This window comes from Uloborus diversus, chromosome 2 (assembly GCF_026930045.1).
Source record: "Uloborus diversus isolate 005 chromosome 2, Udiv.v.3.1, whole genome shotgun sequence".
Classification (NCBI taxonomy): domain Eukaryota; kingdom Metazoa; phylum Arthropoda; class Arachnida; order Araneae; family Uloboridae; genus Uloborus; species Uloborus diversus.
In genome coordinates, this window is record NC_072732.1 from 40,011,649 (window position 1) to 40,035,435 (window position 23,787).

General features: G+C 34.7%; 1 protein-coding gene across 1 annotated transcript in view; it reads right to left on the reverse strand.

Moving 5' to 3' along the window:
* Positions 1–23,787, reverse strand: part of LOC129216986 (cAMP-dependent protein kinase catalytic subunit 3-like) — a 115,669-nt gene that overhangs the window by 16,281 nt on the left and 75,601 nt on the right. Inside the window, exons 2-3 of the mRNA XM_054851210.1 lie at positions 21,723–21,891; positions 1,626–1,889 (exon numbers count right to left, since the gene is read on the reverse strand). Coding sequence (XP_054707185.1) covers positions 1,626–1,889; positions 21,723–21,891 — 433 coding nt within the window. The remainder of the gene's footprint in view (positions 1–1,625; positions 1,890–21,722; positions 21,892–23,787) is intronic.

Here is a 23,787-nt window from a genome sequence, read left to right on the forward strand (position 1 = left end):
ATAAAAGTATAACTGTAACCAAGTTAGGCCAAAACCCTCATTTAAAAATAAATAGTAGGGGCCACATTTTATGAAAATTATCCCGCTTTGTCCTTAGTTTTTAAAATTTCTCTAACTTTTTTTGCTGAGCATTTTTTGTTGAATATTTACATTATCTCTAAACATGCATTTGAAAGAAGAGTCTGGAAGTTTTAATTAGTTTTTTTTATATATAATCTTTTTTGTGCCCCCTTGAATATTCTTCTCCAGGTTCCCAAGCTTCTGTTTACTACTCACGTTACAAAAAAAATCACGTCATCAATTTAAGGTGAAATTACGTAAATATCTCTCACATGCTTGGGAATAAGAATTTCGATCTTTGCTCACATATATAAAAGGGATTCCTATAGCTAAGGTACATAAATGAGTAATTTGCACCAGCAGAGAAGTAGCCAATTTATTCAAATTACGCTTCCACTGGCACTAAAATTAAATCGCTTCTTTGGTTCCAATCAAGAAAGTTGACTCCTTCATCTTAAACCGAAGGCAGAACTGGTGACAATGAATCCCAGGTCCGTAAAAGAAGATTGCTTTAGTTGATGGAATTACTGTTGAGTGCATTCCTTTGTCCTTTGCGCAGCTAAGTGTTTTTAAAGTTTCAAAGCGCCAGAAATTTCGCTAGCAGTGTCAAGTTTAATTACAGCATCATAATCATTTGCAGTGTTTCAGGTTTTGGCTATAAAAATACGAATCAGAAAGGTTTCTTTTAATGTTAACTATGTATTACAGTGGAAAGATCCTTCGAACTGGTCTTAGGTTTATTGAGAAAAAATGCTCCAGATGCGCAGACGATCTACAAAAAACTGCGCATTTCATTCACAAAGAGAAATTCTTCAAATCTCTAGAACTTCTTCATTATCTTAGTATGAAAATAGTTAGCATTATTGATAACTGATATTTTCAGAATACTAAAACTTTTTATTTCCTTATATTGCTTGATGTTAATTAATGTGTCCCGTGAATCTATCATTCAACGAGTTTTTGACTTGATTTGTACTTTAATAGTAAAGTACATAATTTTTTTTTTTTTTTTTAATTATTACAAGTTAAGATGAAAGTTGATGAAGCTAAAAAACGAAAAAGTATTCAAAAATTAAATCTAATTTTTATTCACACTTCTTTACGGAATAATTGATTTCGGGCCATATTTTGTCCTCTGTTTGAATGTTAAAAGGTGTGGAACTACACGGAGCAATGTGTTAGTGCTGTGGTTGTCAACTAATGGGGCGCGTATCCAGGGAAAGCTGCGCAATCTCGGATTGAAAAAGTTAAGAACGTATAGCTGGCCACCGATTAGATGGAAAGGCAAACATCCGGTTTACAGCCGGAAATGGACGCATCTATTAGTTTTCAGGGATGCAAGCTTTTGCAAAAGCATGTTAGCCTCTAAATTAAGTAGAGTCGCATTCAAATGAGCGGAACACGCGCATCAAATTTTTATTTTTCCCTCTCATTCAGAGACTTGTCTCAACTGGAGGTTTGCCAATCCCACACAATTGGTGGTCAAACTGTATCTGTGTCCCTGCTTCAATCCAAACCCTTGGTGTAGCCGAAACTCCTTAAGAATATGCATCACTAGCGCTCACTTATCGTGAAGCTTTTTCGCAAATCCGAAGTCCGTAAGCTTGAGGTGCCCGTCTCTGTCCAGCAGTAAGTTCTCGGGCTTCAGATCCCGGTACACAATGCACAGTTTGTGAAGGTAATCCAAGGCCAGGACGATCTCCGCAGCGTACATTATGGCAGTGGTGCTGGTGAACCTGCCCGCCGTGCGGAGGTAAGTGAACAGTTCCCCGCCACAAGCGTATTCGAACAGCATGTACAGGCATCGGTCGTCATGGTGCGTCCAAAGTCTAAAATAAAAGTAATAATAATAATAATGTTAAATAATAGCGTACGAAAAACATTCAATCTGAAATTGTCAAAAGAAAAAATAAATGTGATTTAAAGAAAAACCACTCATTATTACCATATTTAAGCATTTAAAGTTAAATAATTAAATACTAACGTACAAATATACAATCCTAAAAAGAAAATAATTAAAGGCCAAAAAATAAAATAAAATAAATAGATAAGTAAATAAAATAAAAACAAAGACATAATCAATATGACGAGATTTATTGCCTGCAACAATAACTAAACAAATAAATAAATTCAACGTAAAAAAGAGCCAATAAAAAGAAACTATTTATCCACGTAGAAAAGAAAATGATAATATATAATCCAAGAGAATCAGAAGCGATCTTATTAAGGGCCCAGGGGGCCCGTGCCCCTCCCAAAGGGATAAAAAAATTTAATATATGATTAACTTTTTTTTCTTATTTATTTCTTTATAACATGCGTAAAACTTTTTAAACTAGGATTTATTTAAACACACACGCATGAAGCATTATTGAACAAAATAACTTTGGTTCGCTATGGGAGTAATATTACACTCGACGGTCAGTGTAAAAGAATACATAAAACTCACACGAGTTTCGAATTCACGGGTACGTGATATCACAATTTCTTCATTTAGTACGGTGCAAATAAACCAGAAAAATTCCTAATCTCAACATCCAAAAAAAAGTTTCCCTCCAACTCCAAATTGTTCAATACAGTTCACATATTGTTTGATAAAAAGTTGCACTGTTTTCAGCGTCGGGTTTTGGGAGAAGGGGGGGGGGGGAATCGGTAAATTAGTAGTTTTATCTGTTTTTAGAAATATTTAGAAAACGAAAAGTATTTAGCCCGAAAAGTGCAATACACAAGATAATCTACACTAAATTACGAACAAAATGGTCCTAAGCATTATTTTGTTAAGTGAACGGTTCCAGAGTTACAAAGGGTGTAAAAATAGAAAATTTTCGTAATTTTTAAAGATTTTTCGGAAAAAATATTCATTATCACTAAGGAAGCTAATTTTTTGTATGAATTCTGTTTTGTAAAAGTAAATTACGAGCTTAGGGTCCGGTGGTATGTTTGTGATAAGCGCTTGGAGGAATGACAACCTGACCACTACTCAAATTGCTCTACTTTTAAGAGGCTTTCATGAGTGTGGAAATCTGCGGCACGGAGAAACCCGAACTTCCTCTAGACAATGCCGCAACAAGAATGAATATATTTCCAACATAGATGATTTTAAAATATAACAATTATGATTTAAAATTATATCATTTTTAAAGATAACATTTTTATAAGTGCAGCTTTTGAAGTTTTTTTCTGTAGAAAATAGGCATATTTGCCTGTATATTGCAACCATATTTTATCAAACTTTTTGAAGTTCGTAAACTGAGTTGAGTACTAATATTTAATAAAAATGTAGAACGTTAAATGCGACATTCTGATGAAAGGTATTCACCAGTATCCAGTCCTTTTCAAACAGAGCACGTCCTCTTCTAGATCTTCGTCTATGATATTAGTGTCCCTGTTAATACATCCTAGACCTGAGCAATTACTGCACATGCTTGAGCAGTTTAGACCACTATTTCTGCACTCGCAGTTACGGACGCATTTGTCTTTGCAAATGCACACTATTATAGTCGCTTTCACAACACACTTTTCGACCCTGTAAATCCCTGCTCTGCTGGATCGGCAAAAAAGTGAATGAAAAATTCCCCGTTTCCAAGTAAAAAGAGGTTTCCCTTTGTACCAGAAGTTGCGTTCACAACACACTTTTCGACCCGGTAAATCCCCACTCTGGCTCCGCAAAAAAACCGATTGAAAAATTCTCCGTTTCCATGTAAAGAGGTTCTCCCATTATACCAGAGAAAGCGGTTTTTACCCAGCACCTTAGCGGGCTAGTAGACGAACTTGTTTCGCGTAATGCATTCTGGGTATAAACACCGCTTTCACTCCAGAAGCTAGCAGGAGTAGAAAGATTCCACATAAACCCCGCAAATAACCGGAATGCGGTGAAAAGCAGGTTTTTTCCGGGTCGAAAGTGTCCATGGAAACGGAGAGTTGCAGAACGCATTGTTATATTTGGTCTCAGGTGTTGACCAATCTTTTTCCACCTCCTCTGGAGCGGATTCTTTTTCTCATTAAGCCACTGTTGGACCTGGTAGTAGGTTCTATATGAATGCTGCTTGGAAGCTGTTGAAGTGGGTGGGTAGTGCAGCCAACTTGAACAATGAAAGGGATTTGATTTCTTCCAATGCTTTGCTTTAAAATCTATCACGTGATTTGGGGTCTTGGTTTCTTGAATGAAAGTCTTCACTGCCTCCATTTTATCTCTTCTCAATCCGTCAGCCACTGCACAGGGACCAGCTTTGGGATCGTTAAAGACTAGAAGCTTCGTGCGAAGAGCGTTGTTGGCTTACGGTGAAGTTTTCCCCCTTTTTTTTTGTAGACAGATGATACAGTGTCACATCCTGTGAAGGCGTATATTGCTAAGAGTACACCTTTCATACCTCCAATGCCTCACTGAATGTCCAAAATAGTGTGCACCCTTTCCTGCTGATTGCATTTCTTTGGCACCGCCATTTTCAATTTGTTTTCTGATGGTGTGTGAACAGTTAACTAGTAAGTTCATTTCATCACCAATCACACAAACTTCAACTCCATTCTTAGCTTTACCAATAGCTGTTAAAACTATTAATAAGTCAGCGTCACTGGTGCTTGATGAACTGTGCAACCACCTCTTTGCAAGTGCATTGTAAAGAGAGAAATAAGGCCCACTTTGTTCTTAGCGTTAGATAGAAATTCACTTTGGTTGACAGTTACATCGGTTGAGTCAATTTATTTGATTGAGTCGAAGTTTCAATATTGAAACTTCGGATAGCGGTAACCCCATGATTGGAGCACTTTTGATTAGGCAGCCCTATACCATCGGTTTTGTAATATTTTTACGAACAGTTTTTTTTATATATAACTTATGTGGAAATTCGATGAACGAAAAATTACCTATTTTGGGGCAAATTTTAGCCTCTGGCAACCCTGATTCGTTCACACGCAACCTTACTTTTCTGTTTTCTTTACAGCTTTTACTCTTCATTTATGACAACAATTTTTGGAAACTAGATGAGGGTAAATTACTCATTTTCGGGCACTTTTAATCTCTGCCAATCCTGCTTAGGGACCGGCAAAGGTAGACAACCTTACTTTAGCGTCTTATTTACAGCTTTTTCTCTTCATTTATGACAACAATTTCCGGAAACTCGATGAGCGGTAAATTATCTTCCTCATTGAAAATCTTTTATCCCCTGACAACTTTGATTAGGGAGACAAAAAAGGTAGGCAACCGTAGTTCAGCGCTTTATTTTCCATATTTTGCCCTTCATTTATGGTAACGATTTTCGGAAACTCGATGAGGGTAAATTACTCATGTTTAGGCACCTTTCAACCCCTGGCAACCCTGATTAGTTCACGTGAAAGAGGTAGAAATTCTTACTTTCACGTTTTATTTACAACTTTTACTTTTCATATTATATGGTAACAACTTTAGGAAACTCCACGAGAGTAGATCTAGCCTAGTGGGATCTATAATCCCATGACTATAACCCCATGTGGTTCCTCTTAGCTTCTTTTAGACTACAATACGACTGTACAATATTACTTTTTAATAAAATTGTTTAGTTATTTCTGATTACGTAGTAGTTTAAATTTAATTTTTGCAAAATATCTTTAAAATGCGAAAATTTTCTACTTTTACACCCGCCGTAACTCTGGAACCGTTCACTTAACAAAATAATGCTTAGGACCATTTTGTTCGTAATTTGATGTAGATTATTTTGTATATCGCATTTTTTGCTCCAAATGCCATAGTTTTCAAAATATTTCCGAAAAACTGATAAAAACAACTACTAATTTACCAACTTCTCTCCCCCCCCCCCAAACCCGACGCTGAAAATGGTGTAACTTTATACCAAACAATATGTAGACAGTATACAACAATTTGGAGTTGGCGGGAAACCTTTACTTTGAATATTGAGGCTTATGTCTAATTGCACTGTACTAATTAATTCTTCTTTGATAAAAGGGATTATTCCGTGCAAATAATCTTTTGATTTAATCATTATGACAATTCTCATTTATTCCGAGCATTATTGTATCGTTTTGGTAAAATTACATAAGGTTTAGGAGTTAAATGGCTTCAAATATTAAAAAAGATATTTAACCACCACATTCGAAGTAAATTAGTAGGCAATATTTCAGCACTTTGAAGCAGATTAATTAGATAACAAAAAAATACCTTTGTGCTGAAAATTAAAATAATCAATTAATAAACGTTTTGAAGCACAAAAATTGTAAATTACTGCAGACACTTGTTTCGGTGTTACAAGGAACACCTTTTTCAATGCAAAGAAGTGTGAGCTTCTGGATGAAAAGTCATCCGAGAAAAGCAATTCACGAAAAACACAAAGCTTTCACAAAAAACTTTTCATCCAGAAGCTCACACTTCTTTGCATTGAAAAAGGTATTCCTTGTAACACCGAAACACGTGTCTGCAGTAATTAACAATTTTTGTGCTTCAAAACGTTGGTTAATTGATTATTTTAGATTAATTAGCTTTAAAGGCTCTTTAACAACATTTTAAAGGTGACAACAATTTTTCTCGTAAAATTTTTTGGGGTAGGGGGGGGGGGGGCATCTTTACCTTTTGGTACCCAGTCCAAAAACTATTTCTGTATCCGCCCCCGAAGAGAATGAATTCATTGGCCATGTCGTAACGGGGGGGGGGGGGAGAATAATGTGGCTTGCTATCACTTATCACTGAACAACTGACCTTGGGCAATGTGACGCCTATAAACGACCTTGATTGCTCAAAAATAAATGTACATATTTAAAAAAATAGCATTACTCAGTGTTTAAAGAATAAAGGAATAAATAATACGCAGATTTAGCTTCAGAGATCTGGAGAAACTACATGCAGTACTTCGCAGATACATCCGCATCCTCGTATAAATAATAGCAGATGATCGAGTAACCAACGTGCTTCAACAATGAAACTTGCGCCACGGCATGATAGTTTGATAATATGTTTTAGTAATGTTTAATATGCAGGGAAAAGCTTTATTGTGACAATGCTGAACTCGATCCGGTAATTTAACTGTTTTACTGGTAAGACTGTGTCATTTCAAGGGAATGAAGAAACGAAAAAACGGTCAACAACGATCGCTACCTACTGGAGTCTAGGGTTAATCCAATAGAGTTAAGGTTACAATTTCAACGATCAAAATGTCACCAAACAGGCAATGGCTTCGTTTAAATTGTAGAAGCAATTTTCACCCGTCATACCTTGACGAACGATTTTCTAGTAATAGAATAACGCGCATCAACACGGCTGCGAAGTTGGAGGGAAAATGATAGACTCGGACTCCTAAAACTTCTAAGCCTCCGACAACGACTTCTTTAAAAACATAAATAATCAGACAGGCAACTCTGAAGAGTCACATGACTTTAATGGGTGTTTTTTTTGGGAAAAATTTACGCAGTTACAACTAATGGACAGGTAAAGTATTCCAAAAGAGTTTTGCAACAACATATTTTACCCTCCTACTTCAGATTTTTAAAATTCAACACAAAGTTGGTCGTTTTCAGAAAATAAACAAAACGCTCATTTTGAAATGAAACACTTTCGTACATAAATAACATTCGATGACTACGACCCCTCCCCCCATCCCCTCTTCGGGGGGTATAACTAAAGAACAGTATTTTGTTTAGACGTAACTTTTAAAAATTTAATTGACTTTATTATAAAGATTTATTTTTCCTCCGTTGAGACGATATACTGTACTTTTTCCTCTTTTATAATATGTCCTCATTGTTTTTTGTTAAACACAGATTAAAATTTGAATTCCTTTTACGAAAGTTTTGCGCTATATTTTATTTTAAGCCCAAGATGTACACGGCTTTAAAAATTAAATTTGAAAATTTAAAACTTCTCAATATTTGTGATGTTTTAAGCGAGATAACTAAAAAACCAAAAATTACTGACCAATTATGCCCAATCATGGCCTTACTAGATGGTGCTGATATTAATAATTAAGTGAGGCCATGGCCCAATATAATAAAAATTTCAGAGTGAATCAAAATCACAATGAATGAACCACAAGCTCTGGGTTTGTATCACACAGATTTTCAGGGGTGCCCATTCTCTCTAAGAGCAAGGGTGAACTCCCCACAAAGATAGTAACCCCTCCCAAATGAGAAAAATACCCCTCAAACCCGCCTAAAAATTTCAATGGCGCAGTCTGCTCCATCTGCTCCATGACCCCCCTAGGTGCCCCCCCCTGTTGATTTAAGTAATAATAGCTCATCACATATTCTAGGAACTGATGAAATGCTATATTCATGATAAGTTGAAGCTATTCAGTTTAATGGAAAATCTTAGTTTCTGCACCTTATTTTAATTAGCCTTACCTTAACAATAATCTTGATTCAGCGCCGTTGAAATTTGAATAATTTAAAATTATTACCAAGGGTGGTTATAATGAATGACAAGCGTGTATTACGATGAATAGAATTTACTTGGAATGTATTTATATATCGCCAGAACTGTAGATACAATGTATTCTAAAGAAAAATTAATATGATTTTAAAGCAGGGCTCTACAAATACTGAGCCGACATTGCGATTATAATTTTGCAGAAATCTGCTAAATTTCTAAAATTTTTGAAATTTTTTTTTAAAGGCATGACATAATCATTTTCTTACGAAAATGCCAAGTTTTAAGCCTAAAATGTGTATTTGTGGGTAATTTAGATCTACTTCTAATTTAAAAAAACTGAAGAAATTTTGCAGATCTGCTTAACTTTCTTCTTTAACTTGATGATACCTGCAGAAAATCTTCTGAATTCGGTCAAGTCAATCTGCAGAACTCAAGTTAAAAATTTCTCAATTATTGAAACTTCGAATCGCGACAATTCTATGATTGACCCCCTTTTGCTTAGACAACCGTATAACATCGAGTTAGTAATATTTTCATTTACATTTTTATATAACTTTATTTCGGAAAGTCGATGAGGGTAAGTCAAACTGAGCCGTATCTTAGACCATAACCATTTCAAAACGTTTAAACAAAAAAGTCCAATTTTCCTGGGGTGTAAGACAGACCTACCTCACCGCTTAAGGCCTGACTTATAAGTTCTACAAAATTACTGCGAAATTTATAATGGAATAAAAAAAAATGAAACGTTATGTCATGTAGAAATTAGGATACATGTCAAAGATTTGAAACACAAAAAATGGCTCCTAACTTTTTTGCCTCGTTCCGGAGAATGTTCATCGTTGATTCAAAATAATAATTTACTAGCGGTACCCGCACGGCTTTGCCCGTAGAAGAAAAAATTAAATGGTCATTTGGTTCGCCTGTATATTTACAAATAATGGATGATGAATTTCTCGCCAGTTTGCTATGTTAATGTGCTCGCCCATGTTACGGTTCCACGTTATGATAATTTGGTATTTTACTCGTCCATGTTATGATAATTTGCTCGGTAAAATGTTATTAAAATTAAAATAGAAAAGAACAAAATCAAATTTTCGACAAACCGCTTTGAGGTGCTCAACCCTAGGCTACGAACTAATTTTGTGCCAAATTTCATGAAAATCCGCCAAATGGTCTAGGAGCTATACACGTAACAGACATCCAGACACAGAGATAAAGAGACACAGACTTTCAGATACCATTGTAAAATATATCAAAATCTCAAAACCTGTATAACTTAGCTATGAGAAAGTCAGGGATGCGAATTTAGAAACACGACCGCATACGCAGGTCGCACATTTGGCGCTACGATCGCAATTCATTTGGCGCGATTCGACTCCTCGCGTAAATGCGCCAAGGAAGCAATATCGCTTTTGAGGTACTTGCGCGTGCGCAATGATGTGAGGTCTGTTTATTTACCTTTGTTGCTGGTATTTCGTTGATTATGTGATATGAATGGGTGTGTGGTCAAAATCGGTTGTTTTGCTACAAACTTTGATGTTTTTTAACCTACGAATAAAACTTTATTGACATTGTATTTCCGAAATATTCTTTTGTGAGTTTATTCTTTGCATCTGAAAGTTCTGTGTTGGACTGTCGTTGAGATGAAAGTTAAGAATGTTTTAATTTGTTCAACTAAAAATTACAAAACATTAGGAATTAATACTTTCAAACCACGTTTGAATGGATGTGGTGTCAAAATGAGTTATTTTGCAACAAACATTTGCTTTTTTTTTTAAACCTGCGGACATATCTTTATTGACATTGTTATATTCTTTTGAGAATTTCTTCTTTGCATCTGAAAGTTCTGTGTTGGATTGCCGTTGCGATGAAAATCAAGAATGTTTCAGTTTTTAAAATGGAAATTGCTTAACATTAGAAATTAATTCTTCAAAACCACGTTTTAAACTGCATGTATGCAATAAATAATTACTTGCAGATATTTCATTAATTTAATTACTGATTCTTGCTTGGTTTATCAAAAGTTTTGATTTTATTCGTTTAAAGTGTCAAAGAGTCAACTGAAAGTAGAATTTTCAGCAATTAAAGTACAATTGAGGTGTCAAAAAAAAAAAAAAAAAAATCTTAATCAAGTTTGTAGACATATTTCATTAGTATTTAAAGGTATTCAACTGGTTATGTATATCGTATACATTTCAGCAACAGCCTCAAATGATTGAATTAAAACCCTTAGTTGTATTTTTAACTGCTTTCTTTTTTTTACTGTTTTTTTGTGTGCGTGTTTTTTAAGTAGTCATATCTCGATAACTCGAAGTCTCAAAAGACCGGTAGAAAGTTTCGAGTTATTGGTAGCTCAAGTTATAAGAGGTTCCTACAGTATTCTCAAGAGTTTGGGGCCCAGTGAAAAGTTCGAGGTGAAGGTAGATTCAGGGGTGCCCATCCCCTAAGAGCAAGGACGCACTCCCCCTAAATATCGGAAAGACCCCCCTCCCCAAAAAAAGTGAAAACTACCCCTCAAAACAGCCCTCACCCCCTAAAAATTTTAATGTCGCACTCTGTGCCATGATCACCCCCCCCCCCCTGCCCTAGGTAGGCACCCCTGGTATATTCGAGTTATAACTCTGCAAGTTATAGAGACTCGACTGTGAGTAACTTCGATCGGACAATGACCAAACATAGTGACAGTAAATAAATGAAAATCCTCACCAAGGTTAGAAATGGGCTGTAAGAATATCTTATACAGTTTCGATAACTCGAAACTTATTACTAGAATATTCTTTTATCTCGAAGTTTTGAATGAAGCGTGAAATGAAAAAAGAGGGCGCTTGAAACGAGCACACTGCACAATAAAAAGCATGTTGCAAGGACGAATGTTTCAAGGGAAGGGTGATTGATTTCATTGCGTATCCTTTATTATACATCTTGGTAATCTCCCTTCTGTTAGCATCAAAGATAGCCTAAAAGGACCTTTTTTGAACTTCAATATTAAAAATTTACCAGTGGGAATGTACCCCCCGCCCCCTTGTATTTATCTGTGGTGTGCTGTGACAGGCTCACAGTTGTAGAGGTTGCTTTGCTGGGTAGTCGAAGAAATATACCGAGAAGCTGTCTGCATCGAGATTTTGCAAAGCACCTAGTGATTTAATACTGCTAAAGAAATGCAGAACATGTTGGTTATGCTGATGCAGATTGCACTCTATTGAATAGTAATGAGATGTTTATACTATAGTACAGCATGCTCTATGAATCCACAGCAACAAAAATTCTTCGTGTTTTAACTGTCCTACACAATGTCGCCCGCTACCTCTTTCATATGGCATATCTGTACTGTGATGCTGTTATATATGCCCTTCTGACCCTTTTCAAAGCCTTTCCATATTCTTTGATCACCTTGTATGTCGTATGTCTTGTATCGTAACTTTACACCTCAGAGCCAGACTAACATGAGTCCAAAAATTTGCAATCTTCACTTTATTGCTGCATTGAACAAAGAATTATCATTCCGTGTCAACATATGAGATCCTTATTCTATGACAGATATTCCTTCACAAATATTTAGCTGCGTTAAAAGAGCGCAAGTCCCATCCTTATGCCTCACACAAACGTTTTCGCTCTCTCTTGAAAAGTAACGAAAATGGACTAACGCTAGTCTGGCTCAGAGGTACTGGTACCATAACCCTAAATTTGATTTGGTTGCATCAATACATAAATGTCAAAACATTTTATTATTTTAGCATAAGCAGAACAGGTCACCAAATTAATTTTGTGTTCATTGTCTTTGGAAATCATAGTTGAAGGTGTACACACACACAAATATCATTAGCAGTTGACCTTGAACAAAATTAGCAAGTTGTTTCTTTCATCCTATGATATCAGGATCCCATTCTTTCCTTCTGTGCATCTGAGATGAAAGAGTTCTTTTTTTAACTTCTCTACTCTCAAATAATAGATATCAATTAGAAACCTACTGCAAGTAGAATTTACACTTAAAACAATATTCCTTTTATCTCATACGAAAGGGTTCTAAGAGAGGAAGGAAAATAACTGTCTTAGAATATATTAAAAATGAAGGGATTATTTAATTAGAGGGAGAAATGTGTTGTTTAATTTATATGCTAATTTTATAATTGCATTGAATTTTTATTGCAATCCGTGTAATAATTGCACATAAAAGATTTAAATGCTGCATATATTTTGCATGATTATTAAAAGGTACTTTTAGTAAATGTTAAATATATTTTGAAAAGTTCTTACCTTGCTTACCTTTTGTATCTAATATATTTGTTTACGTTTTAAGTCATAACACATGTGTATTTTTGTTTTTATTATGATCTGTAGTTCTAAAAGGGAAAAAATGTTTGAAAAATGTTCTTTTCGGTGCACAAGCTAGTGTTTTGCAAAATTACTTTATTTAAAAACAATAATAATTATACAAAATGCTATGGCTTTTTGCATTAGCTCTATTAAAATTCATTTTTTTTGAGTTAGATTACGATTTCTTTTCGCTTTATATTGTGCTTTGCACTTAAAGGGTCTTCCTGCGGGGATTCTGTTTGACCCTTTGGGCATTCCACTTCTTCTTGAAATAGATGTCGGTTGAAGTTTTATTTTTCTAGCTTTCCGTCTGGATGGAAAAATTTTACTTATTAAATTTAATTTTTGTTTCAATTATGTGCCCGTTTTGATATTTTTTAAATAGTCAACTTTGTTAATTTTGTTTTGTCAATATTGTCATATGACATTAGTCTTTTTAATTCGTCTACAAATAATTGCTTATCTTCAGCTGAGGCATTAATAATTTGAGAACTAGTAGCGGGAGCCTGTATTTCGTTTTTGATTTCTTGATGGTCAAGAGTCACTGATTTCATTGACTTCATTGTCTAATATGACATTTTCAAGTTCCATCTCAGAGATGATGTTTCAGTTAAGCCAAGAAAAAAATTAGGGGCTGGACAGTTGGGACCTAAAGCAATTTTAACTAATTCATGCCTATCTATATAATTAAGTTTGGTACTATAAGGCAATATAAGTCCATTTTTATCCTAGAGCAAACATTCGTAAATGAAGTCACCAGTAAAATAGAAATAATTAGTAAAAAAGTTAGAAACCCAGCTAAAAATAATCTTCAGAAAATCTGCAGAAATAAATTTTTTTTGAAGTATTTTTCAAGATTTCTGCAGATTTTTAGAAGACAAGCAAAATCTGCATTTTTTCTTCAAAATAATCTGCAGAAAATCCGCACAAAAAAGTTTTCTTTTTAGTTTTCTCTTAATATTCTGCAGATTTTTTGAAGGTAAAAAAAATCTGCAAATTTTCTTCAATTAGATCTACAGAAAATCTATACAAAAAATTCTCTTACAGTTTTCTCTAAATAGTTCGCACGTTTGTAGATATTTTATGGTCATCAAAAAGAAACCTGTATTTCAATTTAAATTATTTTTCAAAGTTTTATTAGAGCATAAAAGTTTTTCACACTTTAATTTTTTTTTATATTTTTTTCAGTTTTTAGAAAATTAAACACATTTCTTTGTTTTTCTAATTAAAATCAGTAATAAATAACTTAAACTTTTCCCCCAAGAACTTTGATTTATATTTTGATAACTTAAATTGAAATTTAAAAACATTTTAACACGTTTGAAACATTTACCAAATAAAAAATGTCTGTTTATTGTATTATACAAATAATATGACATGAAAATCAATTTTAATATAAGTGCATGATTCAAATCAAATAAAAGTGAAATTACAATGCATCATTTATTTATTTATTTATTATTATTATTTTTTTTTTTTTTGAAAACAAAACGATATTGAATAACGCAAGTTATTACGTGATTTGAAAAGGCTTTCAAAAATTTCAATTTCAAGAAGGATACGGATTAGAACAGAGTCAAATTTGTCTCACTTGGAGAAAAATCAGGAAATTGAAAATAAATAAGAACAAATATGACTCACCGATCGCCAAGCCTCTTACCGTCCACGGAGGCCTCCGTGCGTCCCGCAATATTCGGGTGCCACAAGGCTACGAGAGTAGATGACCCCTCGACCAGGTGACTCGTATTGTTTTTTTGCTCCGTCACGGAAACAAATAATTAGGGAAATTTCAAGTTTCATCTTTGGAAACCCATAAAAAAATCTTGGATTCATGCCTCGGTTCACAAAAAGGTAAGACACTTTAAAATTCAACAATTATTATTTGATTAAATTAACTTTTATTTAATAAGTGTATTAGTATATTAGGGTTAGTTTGAAACGTTATGCCTAATCGGAGGTCTTTAATTTTTGAAATTTTTATTTTTTCACCGATTGACTTAAAATTTTGAACGAACATTTACGTTGTCAATATCTATTAATAAAAAAAATTGTGTTACGATTTCTCAGTAATAACCAGCCTAATTAACTTAATTACTTTCCACCACGTGGTCGATTTGGAGGAATTTTTCGAATTTTTTAATTTTTACAAATAGTTCTATTTATTATTTCGTCTTGAAACTTAATACTTATTTTACAATCATAGCGATGTATTTTTGTGACAAATTTGGTTTAATTATTTCAATTTGCGTAAGCTCCAATTTAAAAAAATTTAAATTTTCATTTTGGAGGAGTAATTCAAGTTTTAATTATATGTTTATTAAACAAATATGAAACACCGCTCTGTAGTGAATTTACTCATTTTTATTAAAGAAATGTCGAAACTTAAAATTAAAAATGTTTTCGGATTTTTATTGCATTAATTTCATTTGTTATTAATTGTTATCTACTATTTTTAATTCACGCTTTCTGCAAAAAATCTACAGATAAAATCTGCAGATTTTCTTTAGAAAGCATGTTCCAAATATGCTTAAATTTTCTGCAGATTTTTTAAAAAGATTTTCTGCAGATATTTTTTAGCGGGGAATTTGAGCCGAAATCGCGACTTGCGCTTGTGACTCGAAGGCTAGCGATGAATCCCTTCCCATTTCTTCGGTATATTTCTTCGACTACCCAGCAAAGCAACCTCTACAACTTTGAGCCTGTCACAGCACACCACAGATAAATACAAGGGGGCGGGGGGTACATCCCCACTGGTAAATTTTTAATATTGAAGTTCAAAAAAGGTCCTTTTAGGCTATCTTTGATGCTAACAGAAGGGAGATTACCAAGATGTATAATAAAGGATACGCAATGAAATCAATCACCCCTCCCTTGAAGCATTTGTCCTTGCAACATGCTTCTTATTGTGGCGTGTGCTCGTTTCAAGCGCCCCCATTTTTCATTTCACGCTTCATTCAAAACTTCGAGATAAAAGAATATTCTAGTAATAAGTTTCGAGTTATCGAGACTGTATAAGATATTCTTACAGCCCATTTCTAACCTTGGTGAGGATTTTCATTTATTTACTGTCACTATGTTTGGTCATTGTCCGATCGAAGTTACTCACAGTCGAGTCTCTATAACTTGCAGAGTTATAACTCGAATATACCAGGGGTGCCTACCTAGGGCAGGGGGGGGGGGGTGATCATGGCACAGAGTGCGACATTAAAATTTTTAGGGGGTGAGGGCTGTTTTGAGGGGTAGTTTTCACTTTTTTTGGGGAGGGGGTCTTTCCGATATTTAGGGGGAGTGCGTCCTTGCTCTTAGGGGATGGGCACCCCTGAATCTACCTTCACCTCAAACTTTTCACTGGGCCCCAAACTCTTGAGAATACTGTAGGAACCTCTTATAACTTGAGCTACCAATAACTCGAAACTTTCTACCGGTCTTTTGAGACTTCGAGTTATCGAGATATGACTTTACTTAAAAAATACGCACACAAAAAAACAGTAAAAAAAGAAAGCAGTTAAAAATACAACTAAGGGTTTTAATTCAAATCATTTGAGGCTGTTGCTGAAATGTATACGATATACATAACCAGTTGAATACCTTTAAATACTAATGAAATATGTCTACAAACTTGATTAAGATTTTTTTTTTTGACACCTCAATTGTACTTTAATTGCTGAAAATTCTACTTTCAGTTGACACTTTGACACTTTAAACGAGTAAAATCAAAACTTTTGATAAACCAAGCAAGAATCAGTAATTAAATTAATGAAATATCTGCAAGTAATTATTTATTGCATACATGCAGTTTAAAAGGTGGTTTTGAAGAATTAATTTCTAATGTTAAGCAATTTCCATCTTAAAAACTGAAACATTCTTGATTTTCATCGCAACGGCAATCCAACCCAGAACTTTCAGATGAAAAGAAGAAATTCTCAAAAGAATATTACAATGTCAATAAAGATATGTCCGCAGGTTTAAAAAAAAAGCAAATGTTTGTTGCAAAATAACTTATTTTGACACCACATCCATTCAAACGTGGTTTGAAAGTATTAATTCCTAATGTTTTGTAATTTTTAGTTGAACAAATTGAAACATTCTTAATTTTCATCTCAACGACAGTCCAACACAGAACTTTCAGATGCAAAGAATAAACTCACAAAAGAATATTTCGGAAATACAATGTCAATAAAGTTTTATTCGTAGGTTAAAAAACATCAAAGTTTGTAGCAAAACAACCGATTTTGACCACACACCCATTCATATCACATAATCAACGAAATACCAGCAACAAAGGTAAATAAACAGACATCACATCATTGCGCACGCGCAAGTACCTCAAAAGCGATATTGCTTCCTTGGCGCATTTACGCGAGGAGTCGAATCGCGCCAAATGAATTGCGGTCGTAGCGCCACCTGTGCGACCTGCGTATGCGGTCGTGTTTCTAAAGTCGCGTCGGGGATGCCCACCTAAAGGGGGTTATGGCGCAGACTGTGCCATTGAAAATTTTAGGGGGTTGTTTTGAGGGGTGTTTTTCTCATTTTTTAGGTTGGGGGCTTTTGCTTTTGGGGAGGGGGTCATCGTGATATTTAGGGAGGGTGCGCTCTTGTTCTTGGGGGGGGGGGGGCATCTTTGAAAAAGTAATTACTGTGGTGGATCGCTGAGAATTCAGGCCCAACATTTCAAATTTTTGAAGGGGTGGAGAGTAAGAAGAGTAAGGTAAAGAAAAGCATATAATATACATTGTAACGAAACAAAAAACATGTTCACGTACATATTAGTACAGTAATTTCTCCGCGCCAGAGGAGGCTTTTGCCCTCTTTTGACACCTATAAATGTCGGAGAAGGCATTACTGGAAACTTCAGAAGACAGAAGTATTTTATCATTAAGTTGACATTAGTCACTCAGCATGAGAAACAAAAACAAACTTTTGTAAGCGATTGCATTTAAAAATTCTTTTAGCTTTTTCTGTGTCGACACATAAATAATTGCATGTTTTAAAAATAGAGTGCTCCGTAATACACACAGTTATTTCAAAAAGTAATGAATCTCTCTGTTCTTTGTTATCTGGTTTAATTTTAGCCATTTTCTCTGCACTTGCAAAGACGTTTTTTATTTTACAATGCTTTTTTCTGTAAGTATCTCATTAGCAACTATTTTTTCGACATCAAATAAACATCTGTCTCTCTTTTCAGTGATAATTTCAAACGGATTTTTTTCTTTATTTGAGCAATACATCTCTCCCTATTCAATAACCGGTATTTATCGTATAATTAACAGTGATTGAAATTATTACCCAAAATTCTTTGGAAAATCAGCTCAACTAATGTGCACAGCGGCATCATAATTTTAGTTATGAGTAGTGTGCCATACAGTAGCGTAACTAGTGGTTGGCAGGAGTAGCTCTCGCCAGGGGGGCAGCAGGCAGGGGGCGGCATTTCGACTGATTAAAAAAACATTTTTAAGGATTTTTTTTTTTTGGATCACAGAATTTGAAGAATGCTTAATTAAAAAAAAAAACTCGCAAGAAAAGGAGCTAGATGGGGTATATATATATATATATATATATATATATATATATATATATATATATATATATATATATATATATATATATATACATACATAACATCTGTCGATGAGGAACATTGGGCATCATTGAAAACAATTCTAAAAAAGAAAATTTAAAAAAAATGCAATGCTGCACCTATTTGTGAAATCACTTAAAATGTTGAAAAAAAAAAAAAAAAAAGGAGGTCACAATGACCTTCAGTGACTTCCCATGTGGGCGACCCTGGGGGTGAGCGCAATTTATTTAGTTCGCCTGGGGCACTAGACCCCATAGTTAAGCTACGGGTGCCATACTGTGCCGGATTTTCGATTCTTTCGAGCCGGGCCAAAATCCTGAAATTTTCGCTTGTATCCACCTACCTTCAAGTTTTATATGGAGTTTCAATGAACCCCCCCCCCCCCCCCACAGAAATAGGGTGAATTTGCTGCGGCCCAGAAGGTGGCAACCGAGACAAAGGCTTGCTCCCCCTCCTAGTTTCAGCACTGGTAACACATTTTCTGTTTTTATCAGAATTGGTTTATCAGATTTTAGAGGCTTGCCCAGATTACGAAATTGTCATGTTTTTTTTTCTGAAATTCGAGTTTACATAGTCATTTTTTCTAAACTTTTGTTCAATTTTTGGATAATCAAATTAAAAGATGCAATTATTTATCCATAAGCTGGAGCATTTCTTTAATATCTGATTTTATAAGCCGTGATTTGCTAAAGCATTTATACTTTTTCGTCCAATATACTGCAGGAAATGTTATTGCTTCTGTCCCGAAAAAAAAAAAAATCATGCTGTCAAAATATTAAATTTGTATACGTTTGTGAAAGTTGTTTTTATTTTTATTGAAGAACATTAAATGAAAGTATTTTTACATTGCTCGTGTTTTAGTTTAATCGCTTCGTTTTCAAGTTGTATGCATGGCATGCGCAGAATCTGTGTTTGTTTCAGTATGATGGTACTGTGTTGGATTGATCTAATTACGTATATTAAGTATCCATCGTTTAATATCAAATATCATATTCAAATACTTTTCAAAACAATGTTTTATGTGTTTGTTGGAGTAATAAACGTTATCTTCATGCGTGTTATTTCTCAAAATTGGATCAAAGATAATGATACCTCAATCATTTTGGTTCGTCGATACCTTTCGGAGGTTTCATGATATTCCACGGAATTGTCTTTTTATGTACTGCCATGTATTCTTGACTACTAGGGCAATACCGGATCAAAAATGCAATACCGGTATTCGGTATTTTTTAAACGTGATATTGGAATACCGTAACTAATACCGGTATTAGAAATTTCCCGAAAAATATTCAAAAACAACGTTTTGTTGCCATATTTTATTATTTTGCGCAAAAAGAGCATTATTTACTCATTGTGAACGAATGTAAAATGAAAGAAAAAATATAATAATAAAAAATCAATTATAGCAAGAAACATAATGCATCTATTTAATTGTCACTAAGCCTGGAAATCATTTTAGTGAAAAAATTTCCTGCAGTTGAAAATGTTCTTTCTGAATTCACACAGGTTGATGGTACTGTTAATAATGTGCGATGCACCTCCCTCCTGTAGTTGCTTGGAAGTCCTTCATCTTCAAATTATTCGGTGTTTAACTTGTTGGTTTTGATAAAATTATTTCTGTGAGTGTGAGGTTTTTTTTTTATTGTTATTATTTATAGCTGAGCAGCTACTATTATACATATAGTAGCTGTTCTTCGAGCGACAATTCCTTTTCAGTGTTAAGCATCATCTTCAACGATTTTCTTTTAGTCAGAACAGGTTTGTGTTTGCTATTTATTAACCCTTTGGTTTGAAATTTACAATGAATTTGATCTTGTTAGGTTCTTTTTTTTTCGTTTTCAAAATTCCTTACAATTATGTAAATTTTTAAAAATATGCTCCAACTGATTATGCCTTACCTCTTTGCAAAGGTTCAAGGTATTATAAATATTATCTCGATTGGTATAAAGCTGAATAGTGAGACAGAACAGCACGCTAATACAGGTGACAACAAATTACCGCTTGTTATACTAACACGAAAAACGTTTTCTCTAAATTCAGTATAGTTGAGACAAGTATTTAAACTAACTGATGTGTGCATCACATGACTTCCTTTTACTCCAATTTAATGTCGTTTCCCCCATTACTGGCAATTTTAATGTGATTCAATAGTTTACTCTCCAAATATCACCAAAAGTGGCCAAACTGAAACAGATTTAAAAAAAAAAACGCTAAATTTGTCGACAAGTTGGCGACGAAACTTGGCAACCAAAAGACTGGCGATATATCGCTAAGTGCTCGCCAAATAATAACACCACTTGAGTTTACATCGAAATTAACAATGATTACCCCCCAAAAGGGGCAAAAGACCCCTTTAGAAACACTCGAATGCAACCAAAAGAGGAGGTGCACAACTAGACCCCACTAGGAGTCCACGTACAAAATTTCAACTTTCTAGGACTTACCGTTCTTGAGTTATGCGACGCACATACGCACATACAGACGTCACGAGAAAATGCGTTGTAATTAACTCGGAAATCGTTATTATGGATATTTCGCGTGTCTATACGTTCTTAGGCACTTATCCACGTGTGGTCGAGTCGAAAAAAAAACTATATTCATTCGGGGGTGAGTAAAATGAAAATAAAGGTCGATTTTTGAGTGAAAATTTTTTCGCGAACACAATACTTCCTTTTTTGTAAAAGAAAGTAAAAATAATATCATAAAGATTTGCTGCATTTGATAGTTGGAATAAATTGTCCCTAGCACAAACACATCCGTAATTACACTTAAAATTAGTTTTCCCTAGAGGGCAAGTCAAGAAAATGAAGATAATAAAAACGTAGTTCACATAAACTCACGAAAGTGCGATTCATCACACCATCTGCTGATGAAAATATCATTATGTTATTCTTTCCGCTACTTTTCTGCATTGATATTCTATAAATTCATGCTTTTGAAGCCAAATTTTTACTTCAATAGGTAGATTTTGGAAAATCTACCTATTGATCTACCCTTTTTTCTTATCGAAAAATAAATTTTTATTTAAAATGAACGCATATATCTAATTATAGACATTAAAAACTCCTTAATTAAAAACTATTTATTACTTTTTGCTAATACCGAAAATACAGGTATTCTACCCCATCAAATACCGGTATTACGAAATTGCTCCGAATATCGGTATTCGGTATACCGGTTTTGCAATCACTATTGACTACGAAAGTATAACAGTTAAAAAATCAGTTATATTTAACTTGATTAGTTCCCAGTATCAGGGTTACTGAAAACCGCGCAATTTTACTTAGGTCGGATAATCTGCCGAACTTGATTAGTGGATTATTAGTGGATTATTGTTGAAGTAAAATCGTTGAAATTTCAACTTTCAATAAAAGTGTTGAAAGCTTGGTCTTAAAATTTTGTTGTGAAAAAGATGTTACTTACAGTTCAATGATGAATGGATGTTGAACTTGGACTAGAAGGGCTTTTTCGTTTTTGACATGATCCACTTGTTTCAAACGAATAACATCAGCAATTTCCAGAATCTTCATAGCATAGTATTTACCACCTTTCTTCCGTCTGGAGAGTACAACGCGTCCAAATGTACCCGTACCTGAAAAAGAAAATTTTTTATTATAATTGAAAAATGTAACAGTACATTTATTTAAAAATGTTGACTACAGCTTATTGTCAGAAACTGTAGAATGTAACTTTTTGGGGAGGACTGGATAGTCTCGGTGGTTGTAAAAGCTTTGTTATTGCATTTTGTACATATTCACTTTGAGTTGAAGCAAATTTATCATGGTTGATTATACAGGATTTCATGTACGTAAATGAATACGTAAATAGGTACGTAAATGTACCCAATAAAATTCATGTATGGATTCAGATGCGCATAATGAAATGCCACTTAAATGATTCATCGAGTTTTAGAAGATTTTTCGTTTTCATGAAATACATTAAAGATACACTCTCTCTGAGTTTCTGTTAATATTCTATAAATGTGCAATTTGTTCACCTTTGACCTCCAGGAAAACATTTCAAAAGTAGTCCAGTTACCTTTAAACGTTGACTAGCATGTTTTCGTTAATATCCGCCTCAGTATCAGTTTCTGAAGCGCTTGTATGAGAATTTTTCCAATGAGGTTATGTGGAACAATGTTTTTGGCTCCCAATGCCAACACTGCACTACGCATCATTGCTGCTGTGACGGACACAGTCCGAAACAAGTGGTTAAAGGGAGCTAGCTGGATTACTATTGGGATGCTAACAAAGGAACAAGAGCAGGGTCACCATGATAGGAGGACACGTGAGGTCACTATCACCTTCCAAAAATGTCCTTATTCGGCTAATTTATTTAATTTTGTTTGACAATTTGCCAAAATTTGAAGTTTTATTCGTCAAAATTATCAGCATTCGGCGAAATCTGGAGTTCCATTTGGCAAAATTATCATCAATTGACAAAATTTGGAGTTAGACGGAAATTGAGAATTTCTGCCCTCCTAAAATTTTACGTGCGGGGCGGCCCTGAACGAGAACGAAAGCATTGTGTATTTGTACCAGAAACGTGGAATGTGTACGGATCTTTTCATGCATCATCTCTGTTTATATATACAGTTGAGTCCCGACTTACGCGAGGGATGCGTTCCAAGATCCCTCGCGTAAGTCGAAATTTCGCGTTGTAGAAAAGGGTATGTGTAAAAACTTTTATAAACGGACCCAATTATTTTAGACACTTGCAAACACCTCCTCAACTGTTAAAAACCATTTCTTAACTTTTACATTGCTGTTTCTTACATAAAAAACTGAATGTTTACTTATTTTTTTTTAAAACCGTTTCGTTCAACATAAAATACTGCTACGATGCACAAAATCAATGATCAATGGGAAAGAAAGACATAAATTAAACCAGTATACGGTACCTACAATACACTGGTGTGCAAAAATTAAGGACGAGACGGTTTTTTCAATATAACTTTGTACAAAAGCTTTCCAAATCAACACATTTAATACCGTAAGATCCTCAATACGTAAGGACATGTGTAATGTAAGCAACACTTACTAAACGAGAAATCAGAGGGATAAAAAGAAGCTTTATTGAAAAAGTAGCATGGAGCGCAATGCGACTGATGGCCGAAACATCCCTGTGATGGGTGTCCAGCAAGAAACATCCGGTCTTTAGTAGGGGATATGATCTCCCCCAACTGCTAGGCAGGTTTCACAGCGTCTGCCCCTGCTGAGAATGAGGGTGTCAATGAGTTGTTGAGGCATTGCTGCCCATTCGTCTTGCAGCGCCAATCGAAGCTCCCGAATCGTTACTGGTGGTAAGGTACGAGCTGCCAAGCGTCTGCCTAGAAAATCCCATACATGCTCGATGGGATTGAGATCCGGAGATCGTGCCGACCAATCCATACGTTCAATATCCTCACTCTCTAAGAGCTGATCGGCAGCTACTGTGCGATGACATGGTGCATTGTCGTCCATGAAAAGGAAATGCGGACCCATAGCGC